Genomic DNA, 16,864 nt, shown 5'->3' with positions numbered 1-16,864 from the left:
TTTGTTATTGCATCTAAGAGATTATGGATTTAAATTCTAAAAGAAACTAAACCACACTTTCAGTTAATCATTTTATGAATAAGATTTCAAATACTATTACTTATAAAGTCAAAATATAATATTTAAAGTTCAATGAACAAAATCTAATGTAGTAATTGATCCAATTAGAAATTGGATTGTGATTTTATTGCACTAAAAACGAGCCAAATTTTAATGTACGTATACATGTGCTCACATTAAACATTCTCTACCTTGTGAGTCAATAATTAGATATAAATTTTATTTAAATTATGTTAAAGATGAAAAATTAAATAATGTTATATTCATAATGGTATATCTACTATGCAATATTTGTTGTTGTATCCAAGAGATTATGGATTTAAATTATGAAAATAAGACCATTAGAAATGCGGAAATGAGAGTAAAATTGCATACATTTTCTTTCGAGAAAAATACCACTAGCAAATCTAAATTTATTAACATAAAGAAGAAAATATGCTAAATATACTATTTTCATATTTTGTCTAATTAAGATGATAGACTATTTAATGAGCTAAATAGTAATTATATTAAAAAGAGACCTTAAAATTCATACACTTGGTTGTTTAATGGATTGAATAATAACTATATTACAAAAAAAGCATTAAAGTTTATATTAAAATTATCAAGCCTTAAATTCATTTAGCTTATGTAACACATAGATACTATAATTTATGTATAGATATCTACATATGCTTATTATAAAAAAAATACAAATCCATGATTAGTGCTCGAAAAGTTTGTAAAATATTTTCTTAAATATAATAAAAACAACAAAATATGGGATATAATTTTTAAGAAAATACAAAAGTTAAAATTATAAAAATTTAATAAAATCGATAGCTGAAAGTTTATAATTTTTTGGTCTACTCCCACGTTACTCGGGTGAAGAGAAAAAAAAAAATACATCTCCCATTAAATGGTATTTATCTTGAACTTAATTCATAGCTATTACTCTTATAATTTATAGCTCTTAAATATCTCTCAAGGCTTTTGAACGCAACTCACAATTATTTTATGTATTATATAAATACATGTGAGAGAGAGCAAATATTTACAATTCGAGTCTTCTTAAGCCGTAAGTGATAGAATGAGCAAAAAATGTTAGACAATATTAAAATTATACAGGCGTATCTTTTCTTATCTCAATAAAATGGTAGCTTTTTTTTTATCTATCGCTCAATGAATTTGACACTTCGAGGGTTGCACCAATCTTTTATCAGATATAAAATTGGAAGAAAAAAAAGAAAGAAAAAGCCTAAAATGAAAAGAAAATATAAAATAAGCATCTCATATAATCTTAAAAATAAAGTGAGTTTTTATGCAAATTATCCTTTAAGGTTAATACTATGTTAGAATGCTAAATAAACAATCAATATTCTAGCTAATAGATTATGATATAATAATTATTTGATTGAAAGCCAAAAATTTTATACATAATTTTAAATATATGATTGTTGGAAATACTCGTTGATACTAACTCATAAGTGTTATCACAAATAACATTACAAATGGACATCTCATATCAAAATATTTTAACTACAAAGACATTCTAGTATATGATATTATAGTTGTATTATAATTCAGTAATTATATCATAGTCATATTATAATTTAGTAATATATTCTAATATTTAGAATATATTATTATAGAGAGGAGTAATTAGTTATCTTTTGGGATAAACTCGAGACGAAGATAATACATTTATCTAATTTTTTTTTATCCCAATAACTTACCTCCTATTTAATAACCAATTTATGGGATAACTTTTAAGTTGCTAAATAAAGTTTTACTTATTCAACAGAAATAATGTGAAAAGGGAAATTATATTCTACCCTCATATTTGGAGTCCAGTCTAGAAGTTTAAATACCAAGTCATCGTGAATAAAGAAATTAGACCATATTTCTAATTAGTTAGTTTACCAATACGACTCTAAATATTATTCCTCATAAAGTTAAAATATAATATGCAAAGCTCAACGGAGAATAAAAAACTAATCAAATTAGGAATTAGAGCATAATTTTTATCAACATTTGTATTTGTGTACATGCTAGATATTCTCAACGAAATGATCTTGTGAGTTAAAATGAGCTAATAAATATAAATAAGTTCATGAGCATTAAACAAACTTGAACAAGCCAAACACGAGTTTTTAACTCAATTATCAACTTACTTTAAGATTGAGTTTTATAAATTATAATCCTATTTAACGGAAATAATAGAAAAAACTATTTATTTTAAAATAATTTAAAGAAGTGGGCCTTATTTAACCAACCAAAAGATAATTTCACTTTTCCCTTTTGATTTCCTTCCTTACAAAAAAAATAGTCTATTTCATTAGAGTGAATCACTCACTCACTCTAGGCTTAAGTAATGCTTAAGCTAAAAAAGAAAAAAGAAATAAAAAAAAGAAAAAGAAAAGAAAAGAAAAGAGTAATTAATGCTTAAGCTTATAGCTTGACCCATATGTTATGATGAAAGTCGTTGCTCTCTAATTCTATGAACATTCTATCATCCTGTTCAAATTTTTTTGTTCTTATCTAAATTTTAAGTATTTAGTGGGTGATTTTCTGGGTCTAAATTATTAGGTCCACTCCTCTTTATTTGGTGCGAGATCCAAGCCGCCATAACTTTGACCATTCCAGTCCTCTCTCTCTCTCTCGTCTTGTCTTCTCTTCTCTTCGAGTCAAAATCTCAATCTCTTTTCTCTCTCCTCTCCGTGGAGTCAAAATCATTTTTTTTGTGTCACCGACCGCGCCAGCGAGTGCGATAGAGACGAGGAGACGAGCAAAAGCGAACAACACCAGAGTTTTTAAAAAAAAGAGCAGCAAAAAGAGAGATCGATCCAATCGATCTATCCATCCATCGATTCCCAACTCCCTTTTCACGGGCTTCCATACTCCAAAGCTCCCTCCTTTTCCCCTCTTTTCCCCTCTTTTCCCCACCTTCTCTACTCCCGATCCACCTACCCAAGTCTCCGGTCTCTTCTGCTTCTTATCCCGAGAAAGAGAAGAGAGAGGAGAGAGAAGGGGTTACATGGAGCCGGGGTCTGCATCAGGGGAGGGGCATATTAGGGGTATTCCTACCCACGGCGGCCGCTATGTGCAGTACAATGTGTACGGCAATCTCTTTGAGGTCTCCGCGAAGTATGTCCCTCCGATCCGGCCGGTTGGTCGGGGAGCCTATGGCATTGTCTGGTGAGAGAAACCCAACTCGAATTTGCCCTTCAATTTGCTCAATTTGTTGTATTTGTAAGAAATTTTGCTTAGTGCTGGTTGGGTGTTTTAGGTCTTGGGCTTTTAACTTTAATTCTTTGTTTTCTTTCTATTGTAGCTTGGACTTGTTCCCAGTTGTGTTGCTTTTTTTTTTTAAAGAGTTTCCCCTTACTGGCATCAAAGGGAATTAAAAAAGATTGCAACTTTGTTTATATATACTCTGTTGAGGTAGGTATGCTTAAAATCTGTAGACAATTCACATCGGTGTAGACAATTCACATCTTGGTGCATAAGCGCTGGATTATTTGGGTTGTAGGCTTGTAGCTTGCCTTCTTGTTATTTGGAGTTGTTCCCAGTTGGATTACTTTGTTTGAGACTTCCCAATTAATAGCGCCAAAAGAAATTAGGAAAGGTTGCACCTTTATTGCCATAGATCAATTGGATTTGAGGTATGTGGATTTATCTCTAGATTAGATAGAAGTTGTGCAACAAGAAATTGTGGTTAGATAGGTCCTAATGGTCTTAGGTGGACGGTTAGTGTTATTAATAGTATTGGATATCTTGGATCAAGTCTCAAAGTAAGTTAATATATATGCACATAATATGCTTCTTCAATAAAGATGAATGAGTTTTTCTAGGTTAGTATATTTCATTCCTTAAGCTGCTGTGTGGATACATGGGCTGATCCTTATCTTGTTCAGCCACACTACATGAAGTCCAATGATAAACTACCTGAGAAGCATGCTATTACAGCAGCCAGCTGGATTAATATGTAGCCCTAGAGAGGAAATAAACAAGATAGAGAAAGGGTTTCACTCCTTTTCATTTAAGTTTCAAACTTCTAATGGATGCAGAGGATGGTTTCTTCCTCATTTGATTTTTATAGTTTCATCTTGATATACTTTATTTTCTTATGGTAAAAGATTTTTGTTACTAGTACCTACTTATGATTCTAGTTTTTCTTTTTGATTAATCTGGGTAACTTTTTTTCAATTCAGGAATTTTGCCATGTCATTTTAACAATTTGTTAGAAGAGCCAAAAGGATAAATCTATTTCTTTGTTTGTTTAGAACTCCCATAGTTAGTAAGGATAAGACAGCTTACTAGATGTAGTGGAACAACATTGTGCAGCTGGTTAAATTTTTTTGATCTCATTGCTTTTCAGATATGGGGAATAAGATATTAGTGATATGGTTGTAGTTAAATAGAAATCTGAAAATAATGGCTAATTAATTTGGTCCTCGGCATGTAAATTTGTCCCTCGAGCATAAACAATTCTCTTCTAAATTTTTTGAGCTCATGATCCTGCCTCGTTCAGAGACTTCTTACATGATGCATGAGCTTAACTGTACAATTTACTATCCGTGGTGGCCTTCCAGAACATGATGAATCTCTCATGTAACAATAGTTTCCATGGCAAAGATTTTGGTTATGATGTTATGTAGCTGACAGTAGGTCTACTTTGAGATTACATGTGATGATTATAAAACTTATATCACATGGATGGGGTACAATTTAAGTGGTCAGGATGATATCTTTGGAAGGATAAAGTCTGAGAACTATTTATTCAAAAGAACTTCTTGACAAGTCAATTGAATTTTCTAAAAATTTGAAGTTAAAACTTAAAACATGTTGGTCTAGGATGATTCTGGTGGGTGGATGGTGTCAAAATTTTGGTTCAACGTAGATATCGTAAAACATCTTCTTTATTTACTTGTCACCTGATATTAGTTGGCATGGCTGGCACATGCTGCATTGCTCAGTAATATGTTACTAAGCCTTTAAAGTTATCTCTATAGGGGCGATTGTCCTGTAATCAATTTCTTGGAGACTACATTTTCTGTGGGTTGAACCTCTTAACAAATACGTGTTGGTTGTTGACCTGAATTACTGTTAGTTTAATCTTTCTTTTTTCTATGCTTTTGTGTTTTGCCCATTATATGATACTGTGTTTTACTGTAATAAATTTTACCTTTAGAAATATATCCAACCGTTCGAAAAAATAAGAATATTCTTGCTCCATTTCCAGCTCCTTGAAGATTTGTCTTGGTATCCTAGTTTTTTAATGGTTAAACCATTGTTTGATTACTTGTGCTTAAATATTTAATGAAGACTAACATACATGTTATGCTTTTCCTCCACTTTTTCTCCAGTGCTGCTATGAATTCACAGACACGTGAAGAGGTTGCTATTAAGAAGATTGGCAATGCATTTGACAACCGAATTGATGCCAAACGAACTTTGAGGGAAATAAAGCTGTTGCGACATATGGACCATGAAAATGTAAATCTACTTACTAGTTTTAGTTACTTCATCTTCTTCTAATATTCAAAAGAATTCTTTATCTAGGCATATGTTTGATTATTTTTACATGGTAATCATGAAAAGTTCCTTGCTTAAGCATATTATTTTATTACTTCTTAATTCCTGCATACAAGACTGCTAATGTTTTTGTGTATTGACATTTGACCAGGGTTAGACACTTATTATGTTGATGAGCTCTTCCATGAAATTCATAATGGATGCTTTTATTAAAAAGTTAATTTTTCCTTTTCTATGAAAAACATCTCCTGCAACAAATTGTCCTCCTAGTCATAAATATGACTAATGTTTTACTACCTTTATTAATAATTCTACATGACATTTGATTTTAAATTGTGTGTAGTATGAGTGGATGACTGAATTTGCATTGCCTCATGGTTTTGGTTTATGGGAATGGATCTGGTAAGCCTTTACCATTGCAACTTGTAAATGATGGCTGGGAGATGTAAGTTTTAAATATCGTCATAGTTTTAGGTTCAACGAATTGTCCTCCTAGCCATTAATATTGTTCTTGTAGTTTTTGATTCACAATTAGAACTATTTAATGATGGCTGGGAGTTGTAAGTTATGCTGCTCCTTTAATTGATCTTCCTTTTGGATTAATTGTTGAAAAGTTCATTCTTAGGGCATGTTTGAATGCTCTGACTTTAAAATCTATAATATCTCGAAATAGGAGAATTGAGATGACCTTCCAAGTGATTATTATAGAAATTAGTCCCAAGTAATTATTACGAATTACTCCACATGTAATTACTGGGTTCTCTCTTCTCCCTCTTTCATCCTACCCACTGCATCACTAAAACCAAGCCACGACAATCGTGTTTCTTGAAACATCGTCAAATTTGTATGTTCGATAGTTGGTGGTCGTAGATTTGTCTGTATAGAAGACAATCAAAGATTCCTCATGGAGTAGAGACCAAAGCCTCTCCCACTACTTGTCCTTACGGCGACTGCTCCCACTTCTTCCATTGGAAGCAAGGTGGAGAAAGATGGAAGTATGCAACAGAAGAGATGATGCTTAATTTTGTAGTATTGAGGGCTGGATAGGCATGAAGCAGGAGGCAGCGAGACGAAAGAAAAAGAGCAACAGATGGAGGAGGAGGATGAGGAGTAGGAGGAGAGGAGGGGACTGGGCATGGCTGTGGAGAAGGCGGTGAAGAGAGGGAGGTAAAGAGGTGGTGACCTGTAAGGTGGGTGTTATAAGAGGAAGCCTGTTGTGTTTGCTATGAGGGAGGAGGGCTCACATACTTTGTGACAGCTTTTCACCAAAATTACATGAGTCTTAGTGGTTGTACATTTTACCCCAAAAACTTAGTAATTTGGTCTAATACTAAGGTAATTGAAACCTCTAAATTAGGTATCCAAATGCCCTTCTAGAATTTTTTTTCTGGATTATAAGTTTTAGAGTTTTCCTAAATTACTATGATAATATAGAGGTCATTAAACACCCCCTTAATGATTTTCAAGCTGGTAAGATTTTAGAATTGATCTAAAATTGGCCAGTCTTTGTTAGCCATTTTTCATTATGAAAGATTGGACTACTTTCTACTAAAGAAACTTTGAATTTTAATATCTTCCTTTAGGATCTTGATTTCTAAGATGGATGCCATTTTATGCTTCTTAAGTTAACCATGTTAAAGCCGTCAAATACACAGTTCTAGTTAATATGTTTGAACATTGATTTGGTGATTTCCTCCCTAGGCAGTTTACAGAAAAATACAGACTGTTTACCTTACCTTTCTGCTGCTTCACTCTTGCTATGCCCTTTCTACAAATCTTAGATATCAGATCAGGGACATGCTGCAACAAGTGAAAGCTTGATTTATCTCTTGCTCTTTAAGGCAGTCTAGAAAGAACTCGGAGATTGTCACCTTGTTTGTTTGAAGTAGAAATACGTATAGGAAGGTATCCACCACTGTACTTCGAATAGTTCTAAAGATTTCTGTTGTTGAGTAAATGCTGATTTTTATGTTCACATTGCAGTGGATGAAGTTTTATCTGGTTTGCCTTCTCCAAGCTATTCTGATATGATATGATGAGTTACTTGCTGCCGGAGTTTTTTTTTTGTTCTTCTGACTTTCTTTAGTTATAGAATTACCAGCAGAGTACTTCTTGTTGTAATGATTAATTTTTTTCTTTTCCAGGTTATTGCAGTAAAGGACATTATACGTCCTCCTAGGAGGGAGAACTTCAATGATGTCTATATAGTCTATGAGTTAATGGACACGGATCTTCATCAGATAATACGCTCCAACCAACCATTGACTGATGACCATTGCCAGGTTTAGCATCTTCTTTTACTAGTTATTCTTGTGGAAGTGATACTTCAAAGATGAGTAAGAACATTTACTATCTTAGTTACTTCTTGTCCTTGCATATTATGTTTCTAATCTTCTATAGAAATTAGGTTCTTCTACCATGACTAGAATTTAAGTAACCAATAAACCTACTTTTCTTGATTCATAGGGCTTGCTATGTCATATTGGTGCATTAGAGTAAATACTGTGCAGAATCTGTTTTCTTTCCCCCTCCAGTAAATGTATACACTACAGTTCTATACTAATCTTTCTTTGTATGATATGAACATACGGGGCTATATAGATTTATAAGAAAAAAAAAAGACATGTCCTATTTTTCATGCTGCTTGTGCTCTGTCAACTTAACCAGAATGTCCAGAAAGGAGGAAGGTAGGATCCAAAATGGAGAAGCTTTAAACAAAGAAGCAAGTCTATTCGCTCTACATCACAAACTTATATATATATATATATATACATATATAAGAATATCTATTCTAATGAGCTTCCAACAGAATTTTGAGAAGTTATATTTACTGAACTGGTTAGTATATCTAAGGTTTTGGCCTGTAATAATTTTAAATAATTTAAAAGTAGTAAAAGATTAATAGGAAAACAAAATCTTATGATTAATATTTTAGTACCTTTATTAATAATCCTACATGACATTTGGTTATTAAATAATATATAGTATGAATGGATGACTGAATTTGCATTGTCTCATGGTTTTGGTTTATGGGAAGGGATCTGGTAAGCCTAGAAAGACTTTTGATTTACATTGTGACAACTAGGTATGGAGAATGGTGAAGTTTTGGTAGCATAGATGGTGTGAAGAGAGAAATATAGGAGGCCTTCCTGACAATCTAACCGTTAGTAATGAATCAACATACCACCATTGCAGTCTATTTTTAAAGATAAATGTGAGATAACTTGAATGGATGAACCTCTCTGAAGCATATGCAGAATTTTTTGAGTTGTTGCTGATTATGTATGGGCATTTGATATGTAGCTGCATAAAGAAAGAGGTATTCTAGAGCACAAAGCTTCTGCCTTACGTGTAGCTGCATATGATGGGAAATTTAGTGCAAAGTCCTGTGATATTGATAGAGGGAGAAGTATAAACTTTCAATGGAAGAGGATATTGACATTGTGGAACACCCACAAAAGTGGTCTTATGTCATGCAGAGTGCAGCATAAAATGTATCTTATATTCTACTTTGTTGATGTGAAAGAGCTTTGAGCCTTGAAATTGACCATTTCTGTGATGTTCCTGGGTGATTCAAAAGGGTGGCGTAGACTCAAGTCCTCAACATAGCTAGTGAAGGGCGAAGTGGGAAAGTGAGGAAAACTTGGGACTTGGCACCTTTGTTTATAATTTGGTTGATTTGGTGGCGATGAATTGAACATTTTTAAGGTGTCAGACGCTGGATTTATTATTTGACATTTGTATCAACCCATTATAACTTAGAAGGGGTTAATCTTGATCTAATTTCTTATTGGAGTAGAGAATATCAAGGTGGACCTTATATTCAACCCAAAGTACTCAGGTTAACATGGCATGATGACTTGATGATTATTGATGATAACATTTTGGTATTAGTCACCAATAGGATTCTTCTGGATCTAAAGTTTCTAGTTGTGTAACACATACCATGCTCAATAACAGTAATCAAGATTCATGCACAATTCCACAATTTGAAATTTATATTTCTTTCATCTTGTGCCAATGTAGAACTAGGATCTGAAACCTAAGGTTCTTTGTCTTGGTCAGAATCTGTTGGAACAGAGTTTAGTGTTAAAGCTTCACTGTTACCTAAATGATGATGCTGTTTTTAGAAACTCTCTGACCCACCAAACCCTTGGCCCGTATAATATGAAATAGACAATGACACAATGTAACAAAATGCTGACCGAAGTGCATAATTAGACATATTGTGAAATTCAAAAGAAGGTTATATAGTTCATTTTCTAGCTTAGACTAATTCTTCATTACTTTCAAGATATCATATATGCAACATTTAAAATGGAAAGAAGGATGTGCCTTTTTACTTTTTTACTTTGTAGGAGTGTATTTGTTAACTCACCAACTATTTTAAATGTTTAAGTTGTTTAGAACGAAATGGTTTTTATTTTTCGTATTCAAACACTGTCCCTCACCTTTGGGCTTGAGACATTTTGTCAAGGCAAAAATTGAACTTGTTAATGGGAGGAGGTTTATTAATTTGATTGACTTGGGAGCTCGTGCTCTAACATCATGATAATTCACTAACTATTCTAAAGCTTAAGTTAGAGAACGATATTTTTTATTTTTTATATTCTAACACTCCCCATATTTTCGTAGGAGAATCCGACTGATCTTAGGTTAATATAACAAATTGGAAGTGCGTGTTTGGAGCTTTCTTTCTCCTCTCCAATTTTTTCCTGTAGGACTTGACACCATCTCTACCAAGCAAATGTGGCTACGACCACTGCTAGCAGCAGTGGTGATTGCATCCACCAACTAACTTTCTCCACAAACTCACTATTTTAAGTGAGTAATTTAAAATCTCTTATTTTCTATCATATTTACTAATTTTTTCAAAATTTTCCTGCATTTATATTTTCTTTTTAGAATTTTATATAATTAAAAATAGCCTCATACCGAAATGGTTGATATGAGGAATGACTAGATATGGTTAATACGCATTGTTTTTTTCACTGGTTGATACCAATATCAACATTCAGACGCTTACTATTATGGTTTGCATGTGGATGCTAGAACTACAGCTATCTTTCCCTATATTGTATGTAAGTGAAGGAAAATATGATTTGGCATCTCTTGTGAAGTTGAATCTTACACACTTGCTGCTGGGTGGGATGAAGACAAAAAGAGACATGTAAATACTCAACCAACTGAACATGATCATCACCTATCTAATGTAGGAGAAGGGCCTGAATAAGTGAGTAGCTGAAAGGGGTTCTTGTAGCCATCACTAAGGATATTTTTTTCAGAAAAGCACAATATTAGGGACAACAAGGATCCTTTAAAATCTCTTATGGTATTTCTGAAGTACATGAGATAATCTATTTTGAGCTGTTAGTTCATATTTAAGTTTTTCTTTTAGCTTAGGGTATCCATGTTGAGCTGCTAAAACGTAATTAATTTTATTTTTGGATATGTTTGTTAGTTCTGATTATATTTGGTGGAACTTTTATGTGAATCATGCTTTTATCAAATATCCTTTGCAGTATTTTCTCTATCAATTACTACGAGGGCTGAAATATGTGCACTCAGCAAATGTCTTGCACCGCGATCTTAAGCCAAGCAATTTGCTGTTAAATGCAAACTGTGACCTTAAAATTGGAGACTTTGGGCTGGCAAGGACTACGTCTGAAACTGATTTCATGACGGAGTATGTCGTCACTCGTTGGTACCGGGCTCCTGAACTTCTCCTTAATTGCTCAGAGTATACTGCTGCTATTGATATTTGGTCAGTAGGCTGCATACTTGGTGAAATTGTTACACGAGAACCTCTATTTCCTGGAAAAGACTATGTCCATCAATTAAGGCTAATAACTGAGGTATGAGTGGGTTGTATATGTTTCAAGTTTAATTTTTTTTTAAATTTTTTAAGTTGCTGCTCAGGTTATGAAATGTTTTTGAGAAGTGTTTGAAAAACCTTTCCTCATATCTTTCCAGTATTGCTTGTATGCCATTTTGATTTTGATTCAAAAGCACATTTCCTGCCTTTCTTTGACTAATTATGTGGGGGCATTAATTACTATCAAGGAGAGAGGAAAATCGTATGTGGGCTTAGACTCCAAACTTTATGTTAAATATTCAAAAATGATTCAGCCCTTTTATAGCTATTGAATGCACCTTGATGTTTTCAAGGCTTACTTTGGGATGAAATACAATGTGAACACTTTAGTTCTCTATACCTCAAGTTTAGCTTTATACTAAGGTTCTAAGTGTCGATATCAGTGTTGGTCGTCAAAGAAAATGATACATACCCGCAGTATGAACCGTTTTGGCCATTGTATCTACCATTTCGTTTTAGACTATTTTTTAATTAATTTACTTCAAAAAATGATATGAAATATAGAAGAATCTTATAAATTAAGGAAAATAAAGCTAAGAAAATTTAGATTGCTGGCATAAGATAGTAACAGCATAATACAAAGAGTAAAGTACTAAGAACAATTTCAAATTTTGGATGCATTCAATAAATATCTGTGCTCATCGCCATCATCACCTTTAAAATAATAATGGTAGGAAGCCTCAGGTAGATGAGGCTAACAACTACCTTTGCAACATAAGTGAGGATAACGGTGTTATAAGAAAAAACTAAAATAAAGTAAAGGAAGGATAAAGTAGCAATAAAAAGGAAAAAAAGAGAAAAAAAGGAAAGAAATGTAACATGTGGCACTCAAGACATTAAGAGATCAATAATTGATGCTTCAAGTTGTATTTAGGTTAAATGTAATTTATGATGTGTTCCACATATTGTCCGCATAAAGAAAAAAAAAAAAAATCAAAATTTGTGTCTATGACTAATGTGACTGGTACGACTGATAGCCGATACTGGATCAATACAGCAGATATTGAGCAGGAGCCAAGGAATCCTGGTTTTGGATCTATAAGGGCACAACAAATGGTTAGACAAGTGTTAAAGGTTTTTCCAAATTTCTACCTAAAGTTTCTATCTACATATGTGTGTATGTGTGTATACATATGCAAGGGCAGAAAAACAATGGTATGGTGCTGAATGATTGTTTCTTTGTGCATGGCATGGTAGTCCTCCTAAACAGCAGGATATATACAAGGTAGATAGTAAACCAGTACCATGGACCATACATGACATATCTATCCATGAAATTATATAATACTAAAGCTGTTCACTGTAATAATTCTGTTGAATTTCATGCTGAATATTATAGTTACTGAATCTGAAACAGTTTTCCTTTTCTATTCCATCTTATTTGTTTATACTGCTCTCATTGTCAGAACTCTGTTCCAATATCCTTTTCATTCAACTGTACTTCAATTCCTTGGTATATATGTATACTGGCTTATTTAGAAATGAAAATCAGCTAGTCAAAGTGCCATGCATTTGGTTTTAGTTTCTTAAAATTGTTTAACTTTTCCAACATTAGATATTTTGGTAAACAGCTTCATTGCATCGCTTCATCTAGTTTATAGATGCTAGTTGTTTGTATTTGAAGGTCACTGTGGAACCAAAGAAATAGAATTTGCTGATTGACTGAGGCTGACAAAATGGTCACCTAATCGGCCACTATGATTGGAAGATTGAAACATGTGAACGTGGAACTGTCCAAGAGCAGATCATCTGACCTTAAATATTTGCATCAAACTATAGTGATGTCCTCATATTTTATGATATTCCCACTATTGGAATCTCATTGTTGCAATCATTATGAGAGTGCCACTTGCCCATGCATGACTCTTAAGTCATCAACATCCTCAGAGACTGCATACATTTCTCTTCCCTAAACCATGCACAGGTAGAAACTAGCACACTAGGACACCCTTCTTTTGCTGTTGCAATCATTATATGGGTCAGCTCTTATCACTGTTGTAGGAAGATCAGCACTTATTGATAGTCCTTGTATGATTTTAATGTTTGTTCTGTGTATCTCCAATGTCAATTGAAAGTTCAATCTATACTACAATAAAAGTTAGTTTCTACAGTATTATCCTACATTCTGCATGCATGATATATATTGCATTATTCCATGTAAGGATTTTTAGGATGCATCGTGCTAGAGACTCGTATCTCTATCTGTATGAGTAGGAATAGCTTAACAAATTCTAGTTTTTAAATAAAAGTTCTCACATAGTTGGACAAAGCTTGACAGCTATGGCTATATCATTCTTCTTGTTTTCTTTGTTTACTTATGCATATCAAATTTGGCCGACCAGATGTTTAAATCATGGCGCTCAAGTTTTCCTCTTAGCTTTTCTTTAGCAGTTCTCTTTCTGAAACCATGAGTAGAGATGAATTCTTGTAATTTTGTGTTTTATAACTTTGCTTCCTGTTTTCTCTTGTCAAAAGCTAATAGGTTCACCAGATGACTCAAGCCTTGGGTTTCTCCGAAGTGATAATGCCAGAAGATATGTGAGACAGCTTCCTCAATACCCAAAACAACAATTCCGTTCTAGATTTCCTAACATGTCTACTGGAGCTATTGATTTGCTTGAGAAAATGCTTGTATTTGACCCAAGCAGGCGAATTACAGGTAATTTGACCTTTTAATATTTCCTGCTAAATTTTCTAATAAAGTCCTAGGGAATTTTATTTAGCATCTCGCATTTACCTTGTTCACTTCAAGCTTTATAATTTCATTAATCATCAGAAGAGATTCTGTTTCTAGACAGACCTTGACAACACATACTCAAATAGAATATTCTTTTTGTTTCAGAAGTTAAGTTATGAAATCTCAAAACACTCTTATTATATCAATTTAAGTTAATGCCATTAGTGTAATTTCACTTGCATGGTTAAAGTAATCTGGAGTTATGGTTAGGTTCTCTGAGACCAACTAAGGGATGGTATTTTCTTGGTGAGTAAAATGAAGGTATAAGTCTCAGATCAGACCAAATGAAGATATAGGGTGTAAAAAGTAATGGACTTAAAATGCATGATGATGAATACAATTCACCATACATCCATTTTAGAGGTTAATATTCAAATTAATTGATAATTTCCTGCAGTTGATGAAGCTCTTCGTCACCCATATTTGGCATCCCTGCATGATATAAATGAAGAGCCAGTTTGTCCAGCTCCTTTTGTTTTCGACTTTGAGCAGCCATCATTTACTGAAGAAGATATCAAGGAACTAATCTGGAGGGAGTCTTTGAATTTCAACCCAGACCCGCTTCACTAGAAAATTTTCATGTACATGCTATATATTGCCGGAGATAATTGACAGGATTTCTTGCTAAGGTTTGCTCTTTGAATCAAAAAATTTGTTCCTCTTGGTAACAGGATGACCAAGTGCCTCAGGTCACTATCTTCTTCTTATCATGTTTCTATACACTATGATTTGATAAGTTAAGGAGCTTAGTCAGATATTAGAACAATAAGGTTGTCTAGATATTCTGATACCACACCCATGATGTGTATGTTTTTAGGTTCTGTTTCCTCGAGAAGATTGTTATTGTTTATCTTGTTATTATTGTAATGTAGCATCTTCAGAGTTCTCATGGGAAGATATTATCTGATTGAAAAGCTTGGTAATTGCCTACAATATATATCTTTCTTTTTCATTCTTCTTGTCTTTGTTTAATGACAGATAAAATTATACGAACAAAAAGTTGGTAAAGATATGTCTTCCTATTTGTCCATGTCTCACTTCATCAATAGTCTGCATTGATAATTACTGCAAGCATTGCTACCATGTGCAGCATATTCAATAAGTTAGTCTAATTTTTAGATTTTATCATAAGACTTGATTTATGCAATATTTCTCTTATTAAACTATGAAAATCATCATCCTATTCTGATTTTTAGATTTCGTTTTTTGATGACTTGAGATTTGTTCTATTGGTGAGTCATTTAAAGCTTGTGGCATTACTTTCATTATAGAGTTCATTGGAGCAGGAGCTAAGAATGATTTTCTGGCAGCTGACATTTTCGACGGAAACATTTATATAGTATTTTTCAGAAAGAAATTATATTTAATCAATCCCTACAGTTTACTCTTGTTTATTTACATTTTTTTTTCTTAAATTGCACACAAGAAATCCATTTGTCTACTACAGTGAGTGTCAAATTAGTCTATCAGGCTGGTCAGAAAACCACAAAAAAAAAACACTCAAATCCATATGGGCTTTGTTCTATGATTGGGAGTATTACATACATGTGTGATTACTCCAGTATTTATCAGGATTGTTCAACTTTCTATTTGAAGATTCTTTTGTTAAATTCTTTACAAATCTTCTGCATTGGTGATTTCAGAGGTGAGAAATTATCTTGTTCTAGTTGCATATGAATGAGTCTGTCCTGTTCCACAACTTCCTATAGAAATAGGTCTCCTTCTCAAAACTTATTAGACAAATTGGTAAGTTTCTTAACTCTATGAAAATAAGTAAATTTGCTTTCAGTGAAAGAGATTTGCTGATTCAAAGTTGTTATCTGCTATCATCATATTGTATCTTGATCTTGAGAGCGAATCGCTTTTTCCGAAAGCCGTTTAATCTATTACTCAATAGTTTGAAAAATTCACCTTATCTTATTCAATAGGTTTGGGAAACAAACCAATTCTAAGCTTGAACTGTCTTTCCTGAATGCACTCTCATAATGCCCTCTCACATATCATTTTTCCCAGTTGTAGGATCAAAATGACTTCATATCTTTCTTCACCACAAAAGCCCAATAGCCAGTACTTCAACTAGCAAAATTATATATATATATATATATATATATATATATATATATATATATATATATATATATATATATATATATATATATATATATATATATATATATATCTAAGAAATGGCTGTTAATATCAAAACTTTTTAAACCATGAGGCTACTTTACATTTGCCAAAAGTTCTTTGAATGAATCTGAATTCTAGCCCTTTTAAAAAAGATGAAGAATGGTAAGGGGGGAGGGGGCCCTTGCCAACAAATAGTTTATTCTTGATAGGAGATGATTTAAGCAATTAGAATGGGAAAAAAGGAGTAAACCCCAAACTTTAAGGCCATGAAAGAGTTTAAACTTTCATGCATGGATACACCATACAAGTATTAAATTTAAAATCCACTTTCTGATCACCTATATTAGAAATTTTAGAACACTTAAAAACTATTTTTAAAGTATGTATGATTTTTGTAATACTAGTAGGGGCGTAAACGAGTCGGCTTTAGATCAGGCTTGACTCGAAATTAATTTTGAGCCTATTTTTTTTGTTCTGGCTCACTTCAACTCAAGTTGACTCGAGCTTGAGATAGATTTGAGTTTTGAGCCGAGTTTGAGCTTAAA

The 16,864-nt window shown here is 33.0% G+C and overlaps 1 protein-coding gene across 1 annotated transcript; it reads left to right on the top strand.

Annotated features, from left to right (window-relative positions):
* Positions 1–2,709: 2,709 nt before the first annotated feature.
* On the top strand, positions 2,710–15,141 carry LOC140771431 (mitogen-activated protein kinase homolog MMK2). Its single transcript, XM_073112990.1, has 6 exons — positions 2,710–3,237; positions 5,409–5,538; positions 7,722–7,859; positions 11,100–11,432; positions 13,928–14,111; positions 14,587–15,141. The coding sequence occupies exons 1-6, from the start codon at positions 3,077–3,079 to the stop codon at positions 14,757–14,759; spliced, it is 1,119 nt and encodes a 372-aa protein (XP_072969091.1). The 5' UTR covers positions 2,710–3,076; the 3' UTR covers positions 14,760–15,141.
* The last annotated feature ends 1,723 nt before the right edge of the window (positions 15,142–16,864 follow it).

This window comes from Typha angustifolia, chromosome 2, assembly GCF_048772165.1.
Source record: "Typha angustifolia cultivar Huaian chromosome 2, ASM4877216v1, whole genome shotgun sequence".
NCBI classification, from domain to species: Eukaryota; Viridiplantae; Streptophyta; class Magnoliopsida; order Poales; family Typhaceae; genus Typha; species Typha angustifolia.
This window is presented reverse-complemented; position numbering and strand designations above follow the sequence as displayed.

Bases quoted from the DNA above. Each gene is read 5' to 3' on its own strand.
- LOC140771431 (XM_073112990.1), top strand. From the start codon at position 3,077: ATGGAGCCGGGGTCTGCATCAGGGGAGGGGCATATTAGGGGTATTCCT. The intron at 5,539-7,721 runs GTAAATCTACTT...TTTCTTTTCCAG, and splicing joins GACATATGGACCATGAAAAT to GTTATTGCAGTAAAGGACAT. The intron at 11,433-13,927 runs GTATGAGTGGGT...TCTTGTCAAAAG, and splicing joins AATTAAGGCTAATAACTGAG to CTAATAGGTTCACCAGATGA.